This window comes from Anser cygnoides, chromosome 5 (genome assembly GCF_040182565.1).
Source record: "Anser cygnoides isolate HZ-2024a breed goose chromosome 5, Taihu_goose_T2T_genome, whole genome shotgun sequence".
NCBI lineage: Eukaryota > Metazoa > Chordata > Aves > Anseriformes > Anatidae > Anser > Anser cygnoides.
This window is the reverse complement of record NC_089877.1, coordinates 49,887,895-49,915,282: the sequence shown is the minus strand read 5'-3', so window position 1 is coordinate 49,915,282 and position 27,388 is coordinate 49,887,895. Positions and strand designations below refer to the sequence as shown.

At 42.4% G+C, this 27,388-nt stretch overlaps 1 protein-coding gene across 2 annotated transcripts in view; it reads left to right on the top strand.

The window, feature by feature from the left end:
• Positions 1-27,388, top strand: part of FBLN5 (fibulin 5) — a 52,152-nt gene that overhangs the window by 14,630 nt on the left and 10,134 nt on the right. Inside the window, exons 5-9 of one of the 2 annotated variants that reach the window (XM_013182156.3) lie at positions 18,123-18,245; positions 22,303-22,419; positions 23,407-23,526; positions 26,079-26,201; positions 26,728-26,854. In XM_013182156.3, the coding sequence (XP_013037610.1) occupies positions 18,123-18,245; positions 22,303-22,419; positions 23,407-23,526; positions 26,079-26,201; positions 26,728-26,854 (610 nt within the window). The remainder of the gene's footprint in view (positions 1-18,122; positions 18,246-22,302; positions 22,420-23,406; positions 23,527-26,078; positions 26,202-26,727; positions 26,855-27,388) is intronic. The other variant, XM_066998270.1, reaches the window with a different exon arrangement.

Here is a 27,388-nt window from a genome sequence, read left to right as displayed (position 1 = left end):
CAGATTGAGCGAGAGCTTTCCTTTGTGGATAGCTGTCACGCGAGGCAGACCCACCAACCAGACAGTTACAGGGCTTAAGGAAAATCAAGTCACTTGATGGTGCTGGAAGACTGACAGACTTCACAAGTACCCTTCCTCAAGCCACTGGCCTTGTGGCTTGCTCCCCTCTCGTTTCCTTGCAGAGTCTGTTTTGGCTGTGGGTGACAGCCCATGCCTAGCGGTCTGCTGGGAGCCTCGGGGACGCTGCTTGCAGGAATGCCTCCTTCTCTCCCTCCCTTCGGCATGGCACGTAGAGCTCGCTGTGTCCTTCCACAACAGTGTCTTTCTTTAACTGGAAGGCTTATTTATTTTCGGTCCTGTTAATGACACCAGCACTCTGCTCAGGCCCATGTTAATCGTTGCACGCGTTAGCAGCATCCACAGTGCCTAGAGATGGCAGCATTCTCAATGGCTTACAAATCACCATTTTTCTTGGCCTCTCCCTTATATTTCTTGGGTCAGCTTTGTTTCTTTTCACTTGGTTCCAGCCTGAAACTGGCCGTGGTTTTATGTCACAATCAAGACGTAAAGCCAAAATATATAGCAAATATGTATTGGCTCCCTTACCTGTAGAAATCAGCCAGATGGGTGGTATGCTTTGCCAGACTCTATAGACGGAGGTAACGTGCTGGCATTGCTCTTTTGTCTTGTCCCCAGGACACTGGATGAATGGCAGAGCTGCCACGCAGAAATGTGAGAGCTGCCCGATATTGTGTGCAGTTTAACGTGTTCTGACCCCTCCGTCTGCCAGTTGACTGGCTTCCCGTTTTAGTACTTCAGTGACATGAGAGAATTTCTCAAAGGGGAGAGCTACCGGGAGGTGAATGGGAGTTACACCTCGCCAGCCTGGCTCAGGGGAGAAGTTTCGGAGTTCTGCCTCGTGCCTGGGGTGTGCTGGCCTCTGGGGACGATGAGAAGGGTTGAGTTCCTCTTCAGTTTTGATACCAGCAAAACCCCCTCTGTTTTTAGTTCATCTCGGACATAATTTACTGTTGCAGGTGCCCTGTGGTAGAAGGCTGTGCTGCAGTGTAAGGAGAAAGATGGTCTGGTTGATGGGTGGAGGTACAGATCACGGGACAGCTGAAATGAAGAGCTGGGTTCTCAAGGCTTGGGTAGGCCCCTTGATCTCACTGACCTCCATCCTTGATGGAAGTTTGATATGTAAATGCCCTTTATTCTAGCCTACAGTCCTTTGCCGCAGGCTGCTGGTACAACCTCTGACCTTGTTGCTCACTATTTTTTTCAACATTGACCATTTATCTGACGTGGGTCCAGATTTTCAGGCAGGAGCATTCAGCACTTTCTGAAACGTAGGGTGTGTATGGAGTCTTCATCTGGGCACCTGGCAGTGTATGTATACAAAAGCACGATTCCTTCTGGAAATTTTCCTTAGCTGTGCTATTGCCCATCTCTATATTGATAACATGCCACTACAGGGAGAATAAATCCACTCGTGTTCACGAGGCATTCAGGTACTGAAAATGCAAGAAGTACTTCAGCTAAACAGAGAGCCTAGGAGGAGGGGGAGAGGAGCTCGTCATAAACTTGCCAGGTCCAAGTGAATGTAAGTGAATCCATGCTCTGCTGTCTGAGCTGACACTGTTTTTTTGTTCTTTTTTTTCCCCACAAAAAATAATCATAAGGCTATTTTTCCCTAATATTTTGAGCTCTCATTTTTTAACGTTTCGTTTTGTGAAGTTCTTGTTTTCAAGCCAGCCTGAGCAAGTGAATCATTAGCTGGTGAGCCAGTAAATGGCTTGTTGGATCAAAGGCTGTTTTTGTGGCACAACCCCAACACACCCGTAGGTGACACAGAATGGGGAGACTGAACACCCAGTAATACACAGAAGTCCACAAAAGCTACGGTTGTGCTCAGGAAATTAAGGGACTGGAAACCCAGCAGTAGGTGAAAAAATAATCAGACGCTGGGCTGTCTGGTGGGAGGCAGTAATATCGAGAGCGGTGTAGCACTGGGCAGTTTCCCAGTGTTATAAGGCTTCTCATCTCAAAACACAGAGGGAATAGTCCTTTGATATGGTTCTAAGAATGGATCCAAACTATTGACATAAAGCGTAAATACTACCAGATAAATATAGATAAGTTTATGGAAATATCAGTACAGAGCAGCAGTAAATTGGGGAGCATTACTGAGACTGACTGTGATTAAAGCAGTTAAGTATAGTGTAAAGCTGAGGGTAGGATGGCAGCAATAGGAACTGCAAGTGTCAGAGAAGCAAAAGTTGTTTGTGGTGGGTAGTACAAAAGAATGCTTATCCCTGAGCATGGCGTAATTTGCTGAAATTAGGGGAAATTGCTTTTAGACTGAACATAGTAAAATCCCTTAGGATGCAGAGATGGGTCAGTTTATACAGGAACACACGAGGTATGTTACGGGGTGGGATGGTACTAAATGTATCAGCAGGAACATTTAAATACTGCCTGAAAAATTTGTTAAAGAGAAAGTTCTCTTGCACCAGTGAGGGTGGGACACATGTTAACGGGTATCTTTAAGTTGCTGTATTTTTTAGTCCTTTGATGCATTTCCAGCTTTCAGTGTGCATGGAGGTACAGAAGTAAGCTGCCTGCTTTATCAAGCCCTGTGAGGTTTGTTAGCATGGGTAAGGACCTCCACCCGTTACATAAGTTACTGTCACCACGGTGGAGGAATGCAAAGCTGAGATAGCTCGGAGGAGCAGCCTGAGGTCTCCTTTCAGAAGGAGGAATCTTGGAGCAGCGCAAAGTGGGATTGCCAGACTGCCACTCCTTACTCCTGGAGCAGGAACGGGGCCAGGGAGGGGAGGTGTGGTCCCAGAGCTGTGGAGCGCTGCTGGTTTCCTGCTATTGCAGCCCCTTTGGGGAATCCCAAACCAGGCATAGGCCGGGGCGGCCTTGGATCTCTCGTTAGTTTCAGAGGCAGAATTCAGCAATATATACACCACTGGTTGCCAGTGAATCACTAAGCATTGCATCTGAGCTTTAATCCAGAAGCAGACTGGAATTATTTTAATCAAAAGCAGGGCCGACTCTGTGATGGAGCAGCCCATATTGACAGCTATCGGTGGGTTTCATGCAGCCTTCCCAACAGACGGCAGTGTGCCAGCTTTAGGAAGGAGGTGTTCTCCCCTGTTAAAGCAGTCCTATTTGAAGGTGTGGTTTTGCAAATGTTATTTAGCTAGTAAATGGCATTTTGGGGCAAAATTCTTAGTGAAATAAGCGTGGGTTTGCTTTTCTTGTTTTGTTTTGCCCGCAACATTACAGTTTGGCTCTTGAGCGTTTTCAAGAGGTTTAACTAGTTGTAGATGAGAAGTGGAGTAAGAGAACAATAATAGGCTTGTACAGGGTTACGCTTTGTGCTTGTATACACTGGCAAGGTCACCCCAGAAGCCTTCTCCAGGCTGAACAGTCCCAGCTCTCTCAGCCTTTCCTTATAGGAGAGATGCTCCAGTCCCTTCACCACCTTTGTGATCCTTCACTGGACTCTCTCCGGTATGTCCATGTCCTGGGGAGCCCAGAACTGGTCGCAGCACTCCAGCTGTGGCTTCACCAGCGCTGACCAGAGGGGAAGGCTCACCTCCCTCCACTCGCTGCCAATTCTTTGCCTAATGCAGCCCCGAGTGCTGTTAGTCTTTGCAGCAAGGGCACTTTGCTGGCTCCTATTTGAGCTGGTGCCTGCCAGAACCCCGAGGTCCTTTTCTGCCAACCTGAAATTTTAACTGGAAAAGTGAAAATTTTATCACCATATTCCCTGGGCAATTTTCAAAACCTGTGTGTAGATTTGAGCCCAAAGAGCTATGGCACCGAAGTGTCATACACCACCAGTGAATGTAATTAGCAGCTGACAATGGGCTTTGCATCCATTAATGATCCAGCCAGTCATGTGCATTCTGAAGCTGATGAGGGAATTATATCATCACAAGATACAAAATACCACCACACACTGCTCCACTGAAGTCTCAAGCTCCCTGCTAGAAGCTTGAGATGTTAAAACCACTGCAGAAATGCACGATCCATCGGTAGTTCGTTCCCTCTGACCTGAGAGGGCCCTGGAATGCTGAATTAACCCTGTCTGCGGTATTTGGTTGGAGATAAGAAAACCACAAATGGTAAAACTCAAGTCATGCTAAGGATTTGCTAAGCGTGGTCTGTGCTGGAGATTGTGCCTTTTAAAATGTCTGCTCTCTTGTATGACTAGGTATGACCAGAGGTCTTGTGCTACTAAGGGGCTAATGAAGGCAGGTAGTACAGTAAGGGTGAAAAAACAGGATTTAGCTTTTCACTAGAGCAGGTCCTCATGACGGAAAACTCACTGGGATGTGCCTTCTGAAGAGTAAGAGGAGGAGTTTGCTCCAGGAATAGCCACAGACATGTTCCATCTGGTTGGGAACATCACCTTTTTTGTTTATTTACTTTTTTTTTTAATTATATGAACAGAACATGTGTTTTTTTTTTTTTTTCAGGCCAGGTCACTTGGAATTGAACCATTTTGGCTTGAGAAAGCTCAGTGTGAGCAAACATCTTTCTGAGCTCTTGTAGGGCCTGTGAGAGCTGTGGGGACTTCCCGTGATGTTGGCAATATGACCAGCCGCTTGGTAATACAGCCAGCCACAGTGGCCAGCCCTCAGTGCTCACTGGAAATTTCTGAATTCTGGTGCAAAGAGACTTACCTTGAGGCTTTGGGGGGATAAATCACTCAGATCTGTATTTGTGAGTAGGGCAGTACTTATTCTAGCTGTAGCTGTACAGCACCCATTGAAATGGGTTTTCCACCTTAACAGTTTCTGGTAATTTAAGCAGAGATGCACAAAATATTGCCAAAGTGAACCATGCTGATAACAAGGTTTACAACTGAGCTGTGTACAAGCTTTCTAACATCAAAGTTAATGTTTACGTTAAGACACATGTTTATGTTAGGACAGATTAAATCAGAAGTTGTTCTCTTGAATTTACTGGAAACAAAGGCCTGCAGAAAATGAACTTTGATCTCAGTCTGCAGTAGAATTTTTGGATTTTTACAGATAGAGATTTTATTGTGGTAAAAGAATGTGGTGCTGTCCTCAGTTAAACGAAGATGCTTGTCTGAAGCCGTGAGATAGCTCAGGGTACTGAGGAGTCATGTCTGTTTGCTTAGTATTTTCTCTTAGCTGGCGAGAGGATCTTACTGCTTGTTGCCTTCAACCATCTCATGTGAGTCTGGGGAGAAGATGAAGCCTGATCCATGTAAGGGGTGCACATGGACAGGAACAGGCAAAAGCTGTAACACAGGAAATCCGTTTTAGACATAAGGGGAAACATTTTCACTGTGAAGGTGGTCAAACGCTGGAACAGAGGCTCATAAAGCTTGTGGCTAAAGGTTGTACCCTTGGAGAAATTGAAAACTCAGTTGGAGAAGGCCCCAAGCAACCTGACTGAGTTGCTCCTGCTTTAAGAGGAGCCTGGGACCGGACAACTTCCTTAGGTCACCTCTGACATGCCTTGTGCAATGGTTCTGTGAATGCAGTGCCTGAAGTGCAGGCCACTGTGTCTGGTATTGGAGTTAGCCTTTAATTTACCTGTGCCTTAGACTCTGATAGACTTTGAGTTGTAGCACTGATTTAGCACAGGCTTTGAGCTTTAGCATTAATTTTAAAGTCCTGAGAGATCTTTGGGTGGAAGCTGGCATAGTGAAATACAAGTAGTGATAAGCAAAGGAATATCAGCTTCTCAGTGGAGTGAATCCTTGGTTTCACTGAGTGCAAATCCAGTCAAGGCCATCCAGATCAACACAAACTGGTTTGTGGCAGAATCAGTAGAGGAAGAGTCATACAGAATCAAAGAATGGTTTGAGTTGAAAGGGGTCTCTTAAAGCCCACCCGGTTCCACCCCCTGCCATGGGCAGGGACACCTCCCACCAGAGCAGGCTGTCACCCAAAGCCCCATCCAGCCTGGCCTTGAGCACCTCCAGGGATGGGGCATCCACAGCTTCTCTGGGCAAGATCTGCCCTTATCTTGATTTATTTAGTGATTGACAGGTCAGGGCCAGGATTCCTGCAAGTGTAAAGTAATTTTTATTAGATGTTTCATTTGCTGCAGTTTCAGCCTTACATCTTGGCCTGCCTGGGAGTTTCACAACCACCCAGAACCTGTCATGTTCCTGCTCACAATTTGAAGTTCTTGGGATTAAACAAAACACAACTTTCTCTGCCTCTAAAAGCTGAGCAGATCTGCTTTGAGCTCTTATCTCAGGATTTTACAAATGTTGAAAGCTTGTCTTTATTTATGTTTTAAAGGTAACTGAATGGGTTTTAAAACAGAGAGAGAAAGAGGAAGGGAAAAAGCCCTTTGAGATGAAACACCTCTTTTTCCAGTGAGCCATGAACTGAGTGTAAGGAGGGCAGGAGAACTGCCAGTAGACATCCACATCACACACTGATTGGAACGAACCAAACCTCCCATATCCACACAGTTTTCCCTTATCCAGGAAGGTCTGCAACCCAGTTGGCCAGCAGCAATTTTTGGAACATTGCAAGGAAGAATTCCAAGCAAATGTGGCTCAATCATTATAAAACAGTCGATGCCAAATCTGAGTTAAAACCAGTTATTTGAGCAGGGATTATAGGCATTTTCCAATGATCACTGCCGCAGAAATAAATAAATAGATGGCTTGCTATGTATACACTCAAAGGGGAATATTGCCCAACATGCATAGCTCTTTGCTATTAACAGTAATGAGAACACAGCTGTCTGAGCCTGGAAGCCAGTACTTGCAAAGGATAATTCTCAAGGATTTTTCTTCTCCGCTGGCTTTTGTCCACTACCCATTCTTTGTGTACGAAAGAGCCCCAAAGACCCTAACATTTATACAAGAATTACCTTGGCTTTGCGGCACTTTTGAGATTGCTATAAAGCGTGCTGACACATGGACAGATTTGAAACTCAGATGAAATATGAAAAACAGTCTTCTCCTCTGATAAGCTCCTCCGCTCCCTCAGTGCCAAGCATAACACTCCCTTTGCAGTCAATCGCCCCGGCTCTCAGAGCAGCTGGCAAGGGCCGCTGCCATGGGCCGGGATGGAAAGCTCTCCTTCCCAAGGAGAGCACAGCTTCTAACCCCGCCTGCAGAGCTCGGGGCTGAGTTTGGGCAGACAAGTGATGTGATTTGAGTCAGGTGTAGCTGGTCAGCTCTACAGAGCCTCTAAAGTAAAGACAAAACTGCTCCAGAGGCACGTGCTGTAAGCACCAGGTGTGTGGCTGGGTAATTTTTCCTGGTTTTATCAGCTAGGTTCAGGGAACGGGGGGACGAGGTCTTTGATTGCTGGGGGAAGACAAAACACTGCAGTCTTCATTGTGTGTGCTTTTGACTCACATAGTTTAAGTGGAATGACACCATGCCACCTCCAGCAGGAACCTCCTTGTATCCCCAAGCCAAAGAGCTTTGAATCCAGTCCATTCCTGAAGGAGATGCTGGTGATGATTGCTGAAGTTTAGAGATGCATCAGCAAGTGATGAATCTCATACCTCTATTCCTGTTCCCCATAAAGGAGATCCCTTGCATTTTCAGGTCTACAATACTTCCACAGTTGTCTGCACAACGTGTTTGAGCAGTAGCTAAAGCTTTTGACATGTGATTTGTCAGAAGAGGCTGCATTTTAATGGAAGAAACAACCTTTCCAATAAAAGTTGTCATTATACCTTGCAGGTGGATATTTGCGTCCCTCTATTTTCATTGTGGCTTTAATTTCTGAATCCATTTGGATCAATTTCTTTTGCTGTATTAAAAATAAGGCTGTTCTCCTCTTTACTGGTTATTGTGGTCTACTCGCAGTCTCAGACCTATTCAGTCTGCCAAAACACTTGGAAAAGGAGCTCTTAATGACTCAGTTAAAATGTACGGTCAAGAAGTTCACTTATTAGAGGAAATGTAAACTGACCACCAATTGGCTAAACCAGCTGGCTGGACTGTTTGTGCTAGTGATTTCTCAAAGCTCCCTGGGGAGCGAAAGCAGGAATAGCAGTTCTCTTCTTTTAGTTCTCTCATGTTTTGTTCCCTTACAGGAAAGTCTTTGAAATAATTCATTGGAGGAGAAGCCAATAGGATTTCAGAGATGTTTAAAGGCTTTATAAATACTGTTTGAAACTCCTATAGTTTTAGTATAATCCTTCTTACAGGATCTTAAAAATTATCTCATAGAATTGCAGAGAAAATATACAATTCGGCCATAGAAAAATTCCCCTTTTCAGTGTTAATGGTTCAACAGCCGTGAAATTTTGTTAGCCTTCTCTAGAGGTTTCTGTATGAGACTATTTGAAACAACGCAGCACAAGGAGTACTGTAAGGACTTTTTGCTAGAAGTATGTTTTAAAGTCTCAGTTGCCTGTGCATTTGCTTGCTCTGACTGCACGCCTTTTTCTTTTCCATTGCAAAAGAAAGTGTCGCTTACATAACCTCCCAGCAGCTGGGAGTGTTCTCAGTGCATGCTCATTGGCTCCTCTCACCACTATACCAGCACATCTCAGCATAGCATATGATCGTATGAAACAGGTCACTTTGAGAAATGGATAATACACCAGTAACGTTCCATTTATTCAGCTGAAAAATATTTGCTCCCAGTGAAGACGAAACCAGTGATGTGAGCAGCAGCTGCTTGGTACCTCCTAATGCAGCGGGTTCGGTGTAAGCATTGGAATGCTGGCAATTCTTTACCCTGCTCCTCAGGATACTCAGGTGCTCTTGTTCTGCTGCACCGCAGCTACTTGGAATAGCTTTAGTGCAGAGGGAAATAACTGAGATTCCCACATAACATGTTCTGTGCAACTAATGGTCAATACGGTTGGACTTGGTGATCTTAGGGGTCTTTTCCAACCTAAACGATTCTATGATTCAATCAAAAAATCGTAAATACAGAGAATAAATGCACGGACTTCCCACGTTTAAGCAAAGCTTTTAATTGCAAGTACTAGTTTGTCTCATTTCTGATGCCAAAATTAACACGCAGACCGTGTATTTGTGTGGAGGCACTCAGGGAACACTGGGAACAGTCCATGCAACCAGACATGATCTTATACCAACAGGGAGCCCTGGGAATTGCTGGAGGTGAGGAGCTGGGATTGTGCAAGCTGATGCTGAGCCGATGAACCATGCACAGCACTGTTGTGAGCAGAAGAGGAAGAGGCTGCCACTCTTCTGTCCCCTTGCTGTACACTTATACACATTGCTGTCCCATAAATCTCAATCACAAAAGCAGAACTAGAACTGTGCTCAGAGAGCAAAGTGCTTTCACAGTTAAGCTGCTGTTTATCATCTTTGAGTAATGCTGAAAGTGTGTTAGCTACGGAAATGCTCTGATAGCTGGCAGGAGATCTAGAACCTGTGACACATGTTGAGCAATTTTCAGACCAGGCAGAATGAGCAGCAGTACAGATTCATGGCTCACATTAGTATCCCCTTCCAGGCTGACCATCTATTTGAAAAGAATAATAATAATAATTTAATCCTTGTTTACCAGTCGACCAATAACATAATGCATGTGGGATACACGTAGAAAATTAATTCAGCAATCAATGGCCAGTCCTCAGACACTGAACTATCCAATTAAACAGGTGTTTGGGGAGTTGATTTGGGATTGTGTCCAAGCTCCACAGGGTCAGTCGTCCTTGGAAAAAAACACTGACCCCACGCAGCAGCAGTTTGAGTTTGGCTTCAGAATGCACTTTAGGAATGTGGCATTGTTATTTCTCCCCTTTTCTTATCAAATATAATTATCTCAATAAAAAAAAAAAGAAAAGAAACTTGAAAAAACATGTGATTTCACTGAGTAAAAATCTACTACTGAGGAAATTATTTCTCAGTGTCCAAATAAGGAGTGGGGGAGAATTTTTGGGAATGTGCTCTGTTCCAGGGACTTTTGGAACTGATACCTATGTTACCAAGCTCAGATGTTTAGTCCTGGCCTGTAATTACTCCTACAAAAATTAGACATCCAATCTTTGTATTATTTTAAAATGGAGCCCTGAGGGGTTATAAACGACTGAATGAGCTCAGGTGTTTGAGCAGACAGAGATTCTGGAATGAGCTCAGGGCCTTGAGCCTCTCTGCAAGAAATGTGTATCTCTAGGGTGGTGTGAGCTCCTGGGGTTGTGCTGGTACAACAGCAGGACAGAAATACAGACTGAATAAATAAAGAAGCATGGCCCCCAGAACAGCCCTTCCTAGTAGAAGGGGGAAGAAAAGCTCCATCACAAACTCCTTTTGCTCTGCAAGACCAGTGCTATCACAATTGTTGGATTAATCTTCAGCCTTACTGCAGTGAAACCTGTGGTGCTAGCGGCTCTCAAATAATCGTGATGGCAAAAACATGTCCATTTTTGTCAACGGTTGGTCACCAGAATGCAACACAGCCACAGCTACTACTGTGACCCACAGAAATCTGTGGCATGATTATCAGAATTCATTACTTAAGAAAGGAAGTCATGCATGCTAAATATGTTCCAAATAGAACAAAATGTAACAGTCCATCTGTGAAGCAGTGCACATTGCCAAGAGCATATCGTCTTGGAAATCTTCTGTCCACATTGGCTTGCCTCTTGAATACAGTGTCCAAGCAAAGTTTCTGTTCTAATCACCAAAGTCTCCAAGAATGTGGTTCTAGCTCAGAGATGGGAAGTCCACGTCCGCCTCTGAGAGCTCCCTGCTCGGGGCATTAGCACCTTGCCAGGCAGCAGGGAAAGGAACTGTCACAAAGGGAGTGGAACAGTCTCAGCACCCTGAGCATGGACCTCACTTGCGGAGAGGTAAAGTGTAGTCACCAATACCGCCTTTCAACACAGGTGGATGGACAAGGCAACGGTCTCCCTTGTCGCTGTAGTGGCAGGTGCAAATCGTCTTGGGGTAGAGCTTCTGCAGTAAGCTGCAAGCTTTCCACATGCGTGTTCTCTGTCAGGTAGTAGGTAACCACTTGCTCATAAAGGCCAAAATGAAATTCATCAACATATTTAACTTTTTTTTTCTTTTAAAAGTAGCTTTTTGTTAAGAAAGTCTTTTCCTGAAGAGCTTTGATATGGCGACTGAACTGATTAGCTAATTTTTAGGGCAGTATTTCAGTTAGCAATAAATCTTTAGGACTTTATTTTTTGCTGTATTCTTTAATGTGTAAAGTCCTGTTTTTCTGAGCACAAGAAAGGCAAACGGTGCCTTTGCTTGCGGTTTTGAACCTCATCTTCCAGAGAGCCGTATGTCCTAAGCACCTTCTCTTTCCTGCTGTATTTCCACTTCTTGAACCCACTCATCTTGCCAAAAAAGCTCCTAGTTCCTGAATGTCCACTTCCTCTAAAATGCAATTGAGTCCTCTTTGATTCAACTACCCTTGGTAATCGCTTGCATTCTTTCTCTTTGTCGTGTTTCATGCTTCATAACAATGTAATCATTCTGCGTGTCCTGAAAGAAACGTGGTCGACATGCCCAACATCTGTAGTCTGACAACTTCCAGCATAAGAATGCTATCAATATTTTTTTCTGCAGTTGCTACAAACATCAGATGTATAATATCTCTCACGCAAAATTCAATGTATTAGTAAAATTACAAATAATTTTTTAATGAAAAGTTGTATATGGGTACATTTAAATCTTTGCAAAGGAGAAAAAATTTGGAAGAACTTCACAAATTCCTATCCTTGTTTTTAGTAATTGTGGCCATGCAACCTTCCCCAGCAATTGGTGTTTCAAGTGCATGATTATTGCTACAGCACATTTCAGAGAAGAAACATCATTTAGGTACAAAGCCCTGAAGTAATAGAACATCTACCATGTGCTCTACTATGTTTTCCAAATCAGTAGTACTGTTAAAGTTTGTAGCTTGTTTTTATTTTGAAATTTTCTACTAAACATCCAAACTTTTCACTCCATTGTCTTTTACTAGATTTAGTGACTGTCTCCAGCTACAAATTTTGTTTCCATGCAGATGTTTAGAGATCACTGTCAAAATACCACGAACCTTTTCTTAAATAGATTAATAAATGGAGTGTTATCTTGCTATGAGACAAACTTTCGTGACTTGGAAGTACTCTTTGGAGATTTCCCGATCTTTTTGCAATATTGCTATTTGAAGCGCTGACACCAGAAATGTATTTCTGTAATTATTTTACTAATGCAATATACAGTGGTAAGAACAATTTCCTGTGTCTACTCAGTGTTCTCATGTTTATGTTTGCCCTTTTAGCAATGCTGTGTCAGGAAAAGTTCATTTTCAAATGATTATCATTCATGACCCTAGAGTTAATTTCATGACGAACAATTTTTACTGTTGATATGTGACCTTGCATTTGTCTGCCTTGAAATGAACTTTCAAATATGCCCACCATACCCAGCAAATTATCTTTTGTATGAGTTCTGTTCCCTTTCGAGTTCTTAACTGCACCAATTTGTGATCCTCTGCATTTTATTCCAAATGTGGAAAGCAGCGGACCAAAACCAGATCCTCGGTATCTTGTAGCCACTCGTGTTATGATTCCACATACTTGATTCTCTCTTGAAATTTCTGGTCTGGTTTTAGCCTCTTTCATATGACCACCATTGAATATGTCTGGTTTTAATTCAATGGGTTGGTGTTTTATTTCTTACGCTGTGATTTCTTGTTTTAGTACTGATATAAATGAGAGTGGACTCAGTCCTGCATTCTTTGTGGCCATGAGGTGGTATAAAACAGCACTGCGTGTTAGCCTCCGTGGTGAGATGTGGTAGTGTCCTGCAGTTTGATATCTAGGCTTTCTTTCTGACTATGCAATGCCTAGATTTTGTGTATGCGTGGTTTTTAAATTATTTATTTACAGACAGTGAATTAAATATTTCATTCATTGTTCTATGATGCCACTAAATTCTAAAGAATCTGTGAAGATTACTGCTAGCTTTTACAGATGATAAACTGCAAAACTAGAAATTTGCATGCTAAACACAATTAGTTCATTTATTTATTTTGACATTGCAAATGATATCTATCCAGTCACTAGGCATCTTGCCATCCATTAAAAATATAATCTGTACCAATAAAAACAAAGCATCAGCACATCACATCCCACAAAAGACAGCCAGTCAGCCAGAAATGTAAGAAACCACTCTCTCCACCCTTCCAATCCCCAGAGGAAACCCCAGTGCCCCAGCCACCTCACCTCTGTCAAAATGTCATATAAACAGAACATCACACCCCAGGGTTGCTAGACCAAACCACCGCAGGCATAAATTATTCAGACAGACACCCTGAGCTAAGAGAGAGGGATGTGGTTAATTAGGGACTGTTTGGGCTCAGGATCTCACAGCAAGGGCTTTCTGACAAATGTATGCGGAGATCCCTCCTACTTATTCTCCCATTCAATCAGTAAACCAAAGGTCTTTAGATCTCGTGACTCTGAGCCACAGTGCTCGGTGTTCATTCTAGGTGGTATCCTTTAGGAGCAGAGAGCAGTGGTGTGGAGGGGCCTTGGGTCTGTTCTCAGTAGTCAATTGGGAGGTAACAACGTGTATTGTTCCCACTTCAGGTCAAATTTTATTTTCAGTCTGGACTTTTGCCCTTGTAACTAGCTGTGGGAACAGTAATATCAACAACTAGAAGGTCATATGAGAGAATAAGAGATTATGGATGACTGCTGATTTGATAGCACACAGCAGCACAATCGACCAGAGCTGGCCAAGCATTCCTAGGCAAGGGAAGTTTTGCACAGGGATCCACCCTGCCCTGCCTTGGTTCCCTAATGTGGCTTCAAGCACTGAACAGCTGCTCTCTCAAAGTTGGGGACCTTTAAGAAGACACCCAGGGTCACTGTTCACTTGGGCAAATTTGGATTTATTCAAACCGATTTGGTATTGTGACTATCCTTAGCGCCCTGTTTTCATAAGTAATTTCCAGCAACAGTCCCAGTCTTGTCTGTAAGGGTAAAAAAAAAAAAAGGTGTAGTAGCTAGATAACTTGTTCAATTTGCTACTTGGAAGCTACTGAATTGTTAATCAGTGCGTTGTTAGGGCAGGGCAGTAAGGCTGGGAGAAACATGGGAGAAACGAGTTTAGCTGAAAGGGCCTGTAGTGCCCCTGCGGTCTCCTGGTAGAACATAACGCTTCCAGAATGATAATTAATCTTCTACTTTGGCTCTCACCAGCCAATGTAGAGGCTGCATGAAATTTCTGAGAAATTCTTACAATAAGGGCGGGTTGTACTGGGCTACACAAAGGCCTAGAAGTGAGATACACCTGCGGCCTGTTCCGGTTTCTGTCTTGTTGAGCAGTCACAGGCTAGGCCCTTAATTTCTTAGCCTTGAATTTCCCAGTTAGAATCCAGGGGCACTGATAAGTATTATTAAGTGGGACATTGCAGGGTTTTGTAGTACAGTTTAATTTGTTCTAGGATCGAAAGGCTTCCAATAAAAAAGGACTAACTATGAACTGGCTCTTAGGATGCAGGTAATGTTTTCTAAGGATCTTGGAGATGAAAGGCACTAAAAGCAGGTTCAGTATTATGAAAACCATCCTTCTATACCTGTGATGGCTGGCACCAACTGATGCTTTCACAGTACTGATGCTGAAATCATCAAATATCACCATCTCTGAACATTTTGAATGGGGGACAGTGAGGTTTCTAGGGTTTCTCGCTTGCTTACTTCACTTTAGTAACTCTTCTCTCCAGAGGATTATACCTAACTCTGGGGCTCAGAAAAGTCATTGTGGGATTTCTTTCTGTGTTGAAGTCTGCAACACAAATTATGCTGGGTGAGAGGCATTATTCCAGGCTCCAGAGAACTGTATTTCAGGGACTTCTTGACCACAGGTGCCCATATACAACTGAATGCAATAGCCAATTGTATTACGTAGTCCTTATAATTTTTTATTCTATGAATTTGTCTTATCTGCTTTGAACCTACTGACAACTTAGGGTCATGAGCATTTAGAATTACAGTTTTAGAATCACAGTTTTACTCTGCTGTTATATATATCAGAGTATATATATATCAGAGTATATATATACATATATATAGTGTATATATATATCAGAGTATGTATATATACATATATATATGTATACATGTGTGTATATATATATATACACTCTACTGTTATATATATCACCCATGACGAGGGCAGAGATGGTCGGAATGGGCTTTGAAGTGATATTTCCAGAGCATGAACACATCTAGGATCTGTGTTTGAATGGGACAGAAATAATAAGCTGTGCAACCAAAGTAAGGAATGATTTGCACATTATTAACTAGCTGTCAGGTTGTTTCCATTTGCAACTTTCCACTCTACAAAAAATGCCCTGGGAATGTTTTGATATAGTTTCTACGCTGGCACTTAAGTCTAGTGAATCAAATGTAGGCAGTCTCTCTTAAGTTTTATGGCTGGTTTTCTACCCACTTGATATAACTTATTTTTCCTCCCATCAAATGTCTAATTTTGACTTTATTAACCACAGCAGTTGCCACTGTATGTCACACTGTGTAAATGGGCACCCTCTGTCTCCCGGCTCTGATATTCTTCAAGAGGATACCTAATGGTTAGCAAATCATTGCACCAACATTTTTCTCCGTGTGCAGACATTGGTTTTCACTTAATGAGCCCATGTAATGTAAATAACTCCTGGCAGACCGGCTGGGATTATACTCTGTGTTTGAACTGAGAGGGCTGCTTGCCAAAAATTATTGACCTGATTGCATTGCCTGGGCCTGTCAGAGTTTAATTGTGCATCACGGTAAAGAGCAATCTTAGAGAAAGATGGAGACATAATATAGAATTAGGCATATGCACTCAGGCCCAGGTAAAAACATATCTGATGCTACCAGCAATGCTGTTTATACCTGTTGCATAAAACTTCATTAATTACAACAGTGAGGTATTATTCAGTGTAAAATGAGGGGAGTCAAGGTGTTCTGCGTAGAGGAGGTCAAGCTGATTAGGTTTTCTTGGGGAGCAGAAAATCCACAAGTTTGTGTTCAAATGGAAATGTCTCCTCTACCACTGTGAAAGGTGAAGACTGGGAGTAAGCAAAGAATCAAATCACAGAGTCACGGGATGGTTGAGGCTGGAAGAGACCTCAGGAGGTCACCTGGTCTGACCCCCTTGCTCAAGCATAGCCACCTATAGCCACTTGCCCAGGAACGTGTCCAGATGGCTTTTGAATATTTCCAAGGAGGGAGAAAATGCCTTGGTAGATAGTAAAGAAAAGAGGAGTGATTCCTTACTTTTACTGAATGAGTGTTGCTCATGCAACTGCTACAAAGATGTCTTAGGAACAAAATTGATCCCACAGCCACCCATTGCTTTCTCTGCACCGCAGCCAAGTGGAGGACTTGTGGTCTTCAAACAGCATTGCTGCCATACCTGGTGGTAAGACTGTGACCCTCATTTTGTCTCCATTGGGCTTCACCTATTAATAATATGGGAAGCAGTGGGCATGAAAAATGAAAATCTTTTTTTTTTTTTTTTTTAAGTTCAGGGTACTCAGGAAACAGAAGAGTTGGCTAGATCCCAAGGTTTTGCTCTTCAAAAAATAAGCAAACATGACAAATTGGAAATTTTTTTCATTTAGAAAACATTAACGTCATTCTTATGAAATTTATGGTTAGATAATGTGTTCAAATAGTACCAATTATGTGTGATATGCTGTACGAAGGGGGGGTCCAGAATTTTTAGCCCAATCTCAGAAGCAATAGATGACCTGAACAATGTATCAATTATCTTTATAGTCTAGACTTCTTATCTTACCACTTTCCTACTTCCCCCAACCTATTTCTGACAGAGTTAATTACCTCTAATTGTGCCACTCTTGTTTTCTTACCAGGTTTGACTTGCCATAAATTACTGATACAAATGTTGGCAAGATAAGAACTCTAGACTCTCCCCATATATATAATATGTATTTATTTATTTATGTATCAGAACATGTTAGATATGCTGCTCTGCTAGACTGGATCTGTTAATTCATGACTGCTAGGATTTTCCAGCTCACTGAGACATAATTCCTGCCCTCTGCCACCAGCTCCAGCCCAGTGCATTTGTGAGATACTTTTAATCATGACCCTACAAAGTCTGGGTTAATAAGAGTCAGGGAGGGATCAAGGGAGTAGAATGACTCAGATGACATAGTACTTCAGCAAAGGCCAGTGCACAGTATGCTGAAATAAAAAATAGTTTAGGTATCAATAAATAAAACATAGAAATCTGAGTTGGCTGAAAAAAACGACACAATTTATCTTCTGATATTTCCATTTCTGACATCTAGAGGCAAGCCCAATGCCAGAAACATCAGGGAAGAGACTGAGCAAGGAGGGATTCAAATTGAACTTATGACTCTGGAAGGCATTTTTAATCAGTTAGGTTCCAATGTCCTGGCTTATATAAATGTAGGAATGTTATTCACCTCCTTTGCAAAAAAAAAAAAAAAAAAAGAAAGAAAGAAAGAAAGCCCACAACAAAAGCACCCTAAGGGGTTGTAATAAAAAAACAAAGACATTAAAAACAATAAGGTTGGTTAAAAAAAAATAAAAAGAGTTTTATTTTCAGGAAATTGATTCCAGGGAAGTATACCTTTTTTTTTTTTTTTTCTTTGGCAGGTAAAGGTTGATATTGACTTAACCTTATGTCAGAAAAATTGCAGTGAGATAGTCTGTGTTGGTGGGGGTAGGAAGTAATATTTTGTGTATGTCTGAATCTCATGACAGTGTTTGTGCATCTCTTGAGCCCCCTGCTCGTCTCTTACTCTGCAGCTGGATTGCATAGTCCTTTCAGCAGCCATTCCCTAGGGTTGAACACTGTCCTGTAGCATGGAAATCCCAGGTCAGTGACAAAGAAAATGTGGAAGTAATGAAAAGCATCCCTTTCCCGAGGCACTCTGTGACACACTGGGTCATCTGCAGAAGGGAGAGATTTGATGAGCACACTCAGTTCCCACAGCTCCCAGACATTTATTTTCATGAATTTTACTTCAGGTTATAGTAATTGTCTCTGCTCTGCCACACTTTGGCTCCTCACATAGACCCAGTGTACACGTTGCGACTGTGAGTCCCTGTACAGTTTGAACAGCCTCTTGTTCTAATTTCTAACACGTTATCGCTTTATTTCTCTGTTGCAGATATTGATGAGTGTGCTTCAGATTCTCACCAATGTAACCCCACCCAGATCTGCATAAACACTGAAGGAGGATATACCTGTTCCTGCACTGAAGGCTACTGGCTGCTAGAAGGCCAGTGTTTAGGTAAAAACCTGATTTATAAGATTTGCGTATCTGCATCTGTTTGTGTGCCTTTGAATAGCTGAAATAATTTCACTGAGCATCTTTGTCAAGCACAGAGTTAAAGCTTTGGCTACACAGAAACTAATGTCTTTCATCTTCACAACTGCCAACAGCACGCTGGCAGAGAGACTCCCTCATGGAACAAAAATGTAGATGTGAATGCCATATGACAGCATCCATGTTACACAGGGGATTTTCATATTCCCAGTCTGAAGGATTCCCTTTCATATAAGATCAATTGTTAGGACACATACAAAAAGATTTATTCCCAAACAGACATGTCCTTTCCACACAGTTACAGTCCAGACCAGCAGAGATAACTATTTCATACCAAGAAACGGGCCCATAAATCCCTAGATTCAACCACCCCTTTTGCCTGAGGCAATAAAAAATGTAGCTCTGAAATGGGTGCCATTTCTGCAGCTTCCAAGCAGTTTTATTTTGACTTCTTATTTTCCTTTCAGCAATGTCCTGTTCATCCTTTTAGCTCAGCCTCTCTGAAAAAACATCCCTCAACAAACAGCATGGGAAAATCTTCCAGCTCCTCTGTCCCCTAGCCCATTCCCCTCACTTGATGTGCCCATGGGATGATGAAGTGGATGTTGATGTTAGGTACAGCTCTCTGAGTGAGAGACAAGACACAACAGCTCTTTTTGTATTTGCTCTTTATTTTTTCCCCCCAGGCATGGGCTGTTTGCCTGCCAGCTCTCCGGAGCGGGACTGTCTTGTCACAACACCTCAGCTGGAAGGAGAACGGGGTTTCCCTGCCCATTTAGCCCTGGAGCTTCTCCAGCTGTTTTCCAAATTTCTCCTCCCAAATACCAATTCCAGTGCAGGACTGCCTTGTGGCTGCTTTTCTAACTACTGCAAGCAGCTGCTGTGCAACTCACCTGGCAGGCGCGGGGTGGCTGGTGAGGACAGAGCTGATCCACATCCAAATGGGGGTCTGCGTAGCTGTACCCGCTTTGGGGAGTCAGCATCTTGTAGTTCCCCTTGGATATGAAGTCTCCCAAGTCCCCTGCACCCTAATCTCTGGTAATTGCTCTTCTCCTGGAAGCCTCTGTACTCCCTCACAGCAATCAGTGATCACATGGTAAAGGGGAACTGGAGGTGGAGAACAGCTCATGGGTGCGGATGCACTGAGCTAAGCCCAGGCTGGGGTTGCACGGGCGTATGTGGTAGGGAGGCGATGAGGGAGGGGGATTCTGCTCTACATTGACTGTTGTGTTACCCATTTACTTCTCCCAGTTACAGCCCAAACTTAATGACTGTGTGCAGCATTCAGGGCTTGGACACAGATCTAAAGCACTTTGCTGCTTGATGGATATACCAGAGAACTGAAGTGGCTGCTTTGCTGAACTGATTTGAGTATCTGCATATGCTATTTAGAATAAGCAATAACACCCCAGTGTTGTCCACTTTATGTAGGCGTGGGGTGGATTATTACAAGGCAATGCAAAGAGCTAGAAGCAAATTTTGTTTAAAATCTCTATATTTTAGTGTGTCAAAAGAATCTCAGTTTTCCATACTTTCCACTGGCCTTGGAGAAGAGATTTGTGCTGGCATAAGGCAATAAAAGGCCATTTAATGTAATCAGAGGTCTGGACTGAGTTTTTAGAGCCATTTTCTCTGTGTGTGTGTTTGTACTCTTAGTATACCATAGTTACAAAAAGCTAAACTTCTATCTAATGTAATTATCCCAGTAATGCTTACACAGGAGGAGCCAGTACAGCAGTGTCCACAGGAAACACCCACAAGAAGAAGCCTTGAAAAAGTCCTTATTCTCAAAATGTAGTGTTCTTGAGATAACAGTCCTGCAAAACCCAAAGCATGTATTTAAAGTAATACACCAGCAAAATGAGATATTAATTTACTTAAAACCACTGTCACTTTTTGCAGGATTTGGACCAAGCCTAGTGCTGGTGTACATACCACAGCTGACCCTGGCTTTTTGGTTATCTTGCAATTAAGAATGCACTGAGACGTAAAAGCTAGTAACAGTGAAACCTAGTGCCATTGTCCTTGTTATTTTACACATAGAGAGTATTTCCAAAACTTTTGACATTTTCAGAAAGCCTTCGTGAAACTTGCTATGGTAAAACTGCCCTATTGAGGCCAACAAAATAAACTTGAATTACAGGATGTAGCTACTTATAAAACAGATTCACAACATTGTTGTTTTTATGGTATTACCACATCATGTAAATATTCCAGTCATTCAAGAATTCATTTTCCCAAAACGTTCTTAATATTTAACACCAAAACAGGAAGCAGTTACCTAACAAATAACAAACTGCTGGCATTCATGCAGATATATATGTATACATGTGAACCATAGGGAGAACACTGTCATTTTGATCTTCTTATGCATTGGAATCTCTCATAGGGGTCACTTCACCAAAAGCTGTGCCTTCACACTTTAATCACAAAACCTTATTTACAGCAAACTGGCTGCAGACTTATACACTTGGTTTCCTACTGCAGAAACTTTATTTCACACCTGTAGAACTGCTTCAAACTAAACTCACGCAAAACTGGTTTAATGGAAAGTAGAATTAGACTCAGCAGATCTGCTGAAAGGAGTATGAAAGCTGCAGAAGATCTAATTCAGATACTACAGCTCTCTGAAATTGCTCAAAGCTGTATGAGCTGGCTTTCAGTCTGGAGTGCAAGCAATTTCTAGTTAACAGAAGTTGCAGCATCAATGAAAACGAGTGCGGGCATCCTTCTCTTGAAGCAGGACTCTGAGGAAGCACATATTTGAATGATGTCATCTTCCTAGCTTAGCATTTCATTGATTGAATGCCCTTATTTCGTACCCTCCTGAGAGCCTTAGGAATGGACATTCAAAACTGTCCCTTCTTGCATGAGTCTTTCGGCAGACAGGATTGTTATTTTTCCAACTCATCCCCAGACTTTTACATAATTATAGTTTTTCCATACACTCTTCTGTTTTCAAATTGGCAAAAAATAATGCACTGCTTTGATAAAACATTCCATCACGGCTGTATTTACAGAAAGCATTTATATAAAGACTGTCTTCCAGTACCTGCTTTGTCATCTGCTGTCATTACAATGACTCTAGAGATCAGCAGGGATGGTTATGGAATGAGGAGTAAGACGTGCTCTGTGATCTTATTTGAATTACCCATAAGAAAAACCTAAGCAGGAACTCAATGTTTAGAACATTATTGGAAGGCTGCAAAGTTTTCAGAGTAGCCATAAAAAAAAATCTCCATAAATCAAAAGCCAGTTTATACCAAAGGAAATGTAAAGCCTTGGACAAGACAACTACTCCAGTTCCTAGGCCAGGAACAAAATTCTTCTAGCACTTCCACCACACATAACTTACAGCATTTGTTTGTGCTTGTAACAGTCAACTCCATGTATTTCTAATGCTGCATTTCAGCCCAAACTGCTATTTCATTTTGGCAGCAAATTTATTGTTTACATTTTAGTATGTCAGTTAAAGATTCGTATAAAATGTGACTGTTGGAAAAGAGGGTCTTTAGAGAACTCCCTGTCTGGGGGAAAACAAACAAACAAACAAACTGCATTTAGTAATAAATACTTCTTGCTTTTTTAGTGAGTAGCTTTGGTGTATGTGGAGATAAAAGATATTTCCCTCTTGATTCTGACAAAACTTTTCAAAGAGGTTGGCTGTACTTGTGTTGATGGGCTGTACTGGCTATCAGGTAGGCTTTGAGGTAACGCTTACAGGGACTGACTGGGCCTTCCGATGATGTAGCGTTGAGCTGAAGATTACATCAATGAGAATCAGTTTATAGGGCCGACTGACAGACATCAGATGTGGAAAAAATGCATTACTGCATTCTTTTGAGCAGAGACATGATTAACTCTAATTGGGTCTGAACACCTACATGTTTGGCTGTTAGGTCTGTAACCACTGTGCTGGGTCACTTCTCTGTTACTGGTACTATTGATTCGGTGTGCTTGATGCTTTGTGTCTGCACATGAAAATGCAGATCACTCTACTTTTTCTCTTTCTCATTTGTAGACATAGATGAATGTCGCTATGGCTACTGCCAGCAGCTCTGTGCCAACGTGCCCGGTTCCTACTCCTGCACGTGCAACCCAGGCTTTACCCTCAATGATGACGGAAGATCATGCCAAGGTACTGTGTATGCTGTACCGTATCTGAAATCTTTGGTCCCAACCCAGCAACACTCTTAAAACTTGCTTACTTTTTAGCATACAGGTAACCTTCCCAACATTGCTTTTGAAATGTTGACAGGTTAGTCTGTCTGAGGTATTTCTGTAGCTCCCATGTGACCATATGTTTGTTACCACAGTACCTAGGAGGGGTAGAGGTGCGACGTGAGCAATGCATCCATAGAGATATACACAAGGCCAAACCCCCCTAAAGACACTCACGGAAATTACTGAGATTTAGGCACTGAAGTATTTTTAAAATCTGAGGCTGTGTGACGCACCTGAGACAGGAAATCTCTGTCAGATGAAAAAATTAGATCCGAGGCTCCCAAGCTCCACATGAGGGTCCTGAGCACCTGACCACCTTTTGCTGTGATGTGCTACCTGAATCCAAGTTGACACAACCTCTCCATGAAGCCTCTCCTTAGCTAAGCAGCAACGCAGAGCATCTTCCCACATTCTCCAGGAAATGGTCTGTGTTAATGATGTGAGGACCTTCCAGAAGCTGCTAATGTCCTAAAAGGGGAAAAAAAAAAAGGCTTTGTCATAGCCCTAGGTTTCCATAAGGACCATTCCTCATTGCATTTAATTCCTCAGGTATATGCTCCTGCATTTCGTCTCAGGTCTGTTATGACAAAATCGGTTCAACAATTTTAAAATTACAGGATAAAGAGAGAAGTCTTTGTAATAAAATTTTCACCCCATCTTCCATGTTATTCTTTTGAATGAAGATATTCCCCAAATCCTTCACTTCCATGCATGTTGTGTTTCCAACATGCTCTTTCCAAACATCATCTTGAATCAAAATAAACATTACTGACTTGGTTATGTTTTTCAGAACAAACCATTTTTACTGTACAGATAATCTCTTTCAAATGCTTTACAGTAATGAATTGAAAATAGAGTTTGGGGAGAAGTCATTGATGCAATGAGCATTGGTTTCCCGCAGATGTGAACGAATGCACAGGCGAAAACCCTTGCACTCAGTCCTGCGTCAATACCTATGGCTCTTTTCTCTGCCGTTGTGAACCTGGCTATGAACTGGAAGCTGACGGAGTTAACTGCAGTGGTAACTGTCTTCAGTTATTTATTGGGTCTGGTTTCTTTATCTATTCCTTTCCCGAAGTATTGTTTTGTACATGCTTTTTTACAAGTCTTCTGCTTTGGTCTATGGTTAGCAGCAGGATAGCTGCTAATCTGATTCTTCCAGTTAAATGGCACAGCAAATGCCCGGAAAAGCACAATGGAGGATGGCTGCAAATAGTTTTAAAGAAAAAAGCTAAATATTAAAAAGCTCCAAGATAACAGCAAAACATACAAAACGCTTTCTAGTGATAAATGGGAGCCTTATTAAAGCAAGTAAACTAGGGACGGTCCTAGAACATTCTTCTGTGATTAAAGAAATAGTCATGCATAAAGCACTTTTCCATTTGCCAGTAGAAGGCATGTATTCCTCTTGCTCTTACAACTGCACACTTCTGTCTGAAACATTCCCTCTTTTCCCCTGGATGGTTCTGGCTGCACTTCAGAAGTAATATATGGTTTCTTAGCAGAGCTGATATGTTCAGTTCATAGCAGATGAAACTGTGCTTATGTCACTCTACTTTTCCCTCTCTTGTTTTTGTTTTTATTTTATTGCTTTATTTTAATTGAAGGCAAAACTTATTTCTGTGCTTAATGTTCCCACAGCCTGATAAAATTAGAGAATCCAGCCAATATTTCTTGGAAGGAAAAACACACTGGAAAATACTTGTTTTTTAATTTACAGTAAACAGATGTAACATGCTGTTTCTGAAAGAGAAGACATGTGATACGCAGTCTGTATATAGATTAGTGTTTCTGAAGTTGTTCCTCCATGCAAATCTCCTTATTACAAGGGAGAGTACAAAGACCTAAATCTCTAAAGGGTCTTAACATGTAGAGCTGCAGCACCTAACTTAAGATTTCTGCTTTCCAGTAGAATTTCTGCTTCTAAATTAGACTTCTCTGCCTGTTTACATGCTCCTGAGCTAGCCAGGGGCCTGAATCACCTAAGTTGAGTGCAATACCACACAAACATTGCCAGTACAAAATGGTGCCAGGAGAGGTTATGCTTAAACCTCATTTGCGGCTGAGAGTTAAGCCTGCAAAAGGGATTTTCCACCACTCAGATTTAGGGCAGAAAACCATCTCTTGAACCTTCTGCACAAGCAAACGCTTGTTGGAAGTGGGTGAGATTCCTCTGAATGAGCTTCTTTCACTTCACAAGTAATCACTGGACAGCACTGAGGCTTGCAAAGGGAATGGCCCCTGCAGATGCAGCAGCCAGAAGCACTGCAGAAGGGTTTGGATGTGTCTGCCCCGTGTGGTTCGGCAGCAGCAATGTGGGGCCTTGGGGCTTTATGTACCTCCAGCACTTGACAGCAGCTACTCACAGGTTACTTGAATCTGATGGTGCTGGAGGGCTGGGCTGGGAGACCTAGAGGGGGTGGGCCATATCCCAGTCCCCTTACGGAGTGCTTTTCTCAGTGAACTCGCTGGAGCAAGCCACACACTAACAGGACTGTGTAGGTGTAGAGTTCCCTTCATCTCATCTCTCTTTTGATTATGTGGTTGCAGACATAAAGCCACTTAAGCATATTTGGACTTCAAATACTTTCTCAAGTGCATCTGTACAAAACAACAGAAGTGTATAAATGGTCTAAGCCCAATTTAAAGAAAGGGAAATTCAGTCTGAGGAGTAAAAGTGATTTGCCTGGGAGAGTCAACATGTCAGAGCTGGGAATACGAACTTGGGAGTTCCTGGCTGGGACTCTGGCTTTTGTTTCTTACTTCCCCTGAACGGAGAAATAAGGAAATGATTAACAGCAGCCTCCCTCAGTCTAGCGCCTTTGCATGTGTTTTCTCCTCAGTCAGCCATGCCTCCATGTGCAGCTCAGAAGTTCATCTTTCTCGCTTGAGCACAGTTCTGCAGAATATGATGACTGATCAATTCATGAGTAAAAGGGGAAAAGAGATCATTTTCTGCTTTTAATCAGAGGTTGGACAGCCTGTTTAGCTTCCTGGGTATCTGGGAGATCTCTGGGCCTTCCAGTAGGTCTGACCCAAGCTGGGATGAAGTCTGAAGTCTTGCTTGGAACGCCTTGCAAGTAACTGGCTAGAGGCTAAGAAACATAAAACAGCCAGGGCTGGCTGCAGGATTTCTGCTGGGACCCATGTGGCCCTGGGAAAGGGAAGTTTGCTCTCCAGAAAAAGAAAAAAAAAGGAAAGAAAAGCACCACCAAGTCTCTCCTTACAAATTACAGTTGCAGATTTGTTGTTGGAGTACCACTATCTCTGACGTAAAACAGAACCGAAAACACAGCCAACTGGTGACAGGTATTCAAAAAGAAAAATAAATATATAAGAGCCATGCATTGTGTTGAGCAGCGGCCTTGGTTTCCCTAGGAAAAAAAAAAAAAAAGAGGTTTAGCCAAGAACCTGTTTAATAGTATTTTGCCAGGCTGCCTCAGAGCTCTAAGGAGTTGGAAGGTGCCAAACTCCAGCTGGGGTGATAGGCACGTAGTCTGGATGGCCCCTGCTTGTGGGACTGCTCTTTTGACTGTGAAGCCAAAGACTCTAAACTGTGTTTTACCATTGCAGACATGGACGAATGCAGCTTCTCAGAGTTCCTCTGCCAGCACGAATGTGTAAATGGGCCTGGTTCTTACTACTGTATCTGTCCTTCGGGCTATAACCTGCTTGATGATAGCAGAAGCTGCCAAGGTAAGAACATTCCAGCACTCAGAGGGACTAGAAAATAGGTCCTGTGTCTGGAAAGAGGTTTTCAAGGACTGAGATGCTTGGTCTTGGCATTGCATAAGTGACGTACTCGTAGGGGCCAATTATGTGATTCTGGTGAGAACATCATCACACAAGCAGTCCCACTGAGGTCAATTGGTGTAAGGAAGGCTTTACTGCCTAAGAAACAGCTACACAGTAAAGCTCTCAGATGCTTTCCTCTCTGCTGCACATCTCTCTTTAGTTTTCACATTCTGTAAGGTCAGAAAGCTTGAGCAGCCAGTTTCTTTCTTATTTTTGCAGCACTTAGCATATGGAATCACTCCAGTAACGAGAAATGAATGGAGTAAAAACTGGTCTTAAAAGAGGGGCTGGTTATCAAAAAGCCACTTCTCATGGTGCAAGAGCATTATGAATTTGGGGGCAATTCCTTACGATGGACATTGTAGTAGAAGAGCTGTGTCTTGCATATACTTCCCTGCTTGTCTTTCTCTTGTTTCTTGTGTTTTAGATATCAATGAATGTGAAACTAGAAACTTCACCTGCACTCCACAGCAAACGTGTTTCAATATCCCAGGAGAATATAAATGTTTAGATCCAGTAAGATGCGAGGATCCTTATATCCAGATTAACGAGAAGTGAGTAACATATCCACAGCCACAAAAGCAAATTCTGTCTGTGTGAAGCATATCTAATGAACCAAATAAGCTGCATTTTTGCAACACGACCATGAAGTGTACCTAAAGAGCTATAGATACATGCTGTTGCTGCATTTACCATTAGTAAGCTTTATACAAATAATAAATTGCAATTCCTTACCAGGTCACCAGGTGGGATATGATATGATACTCAGATGTGTGGGAAGTTAGACTGGAAAAACACTTATCAGTGAGTAGAAAAACCAGCAAGGTTTGTAATGTAATGAGACATTTACTTACATTACTAATTGACTTCATATATGCTCAAATGTAGCCCGTTTGTTAATATGAGTATTTCCTGTAAATATTAACTAGCTCATGTTCAGGAAGTACTTTAAAAACATTAGATGCTAGTTATCGCAGGGTCCAAGTAGTTTCCTGCTGCTTAAAGGCTAAATGTGCTGAAAAGTCCACAGACTGATTTGCATTGTCTGGAAATTGGGTATATCTGAATGCGGCCATTAGCACTGTTCC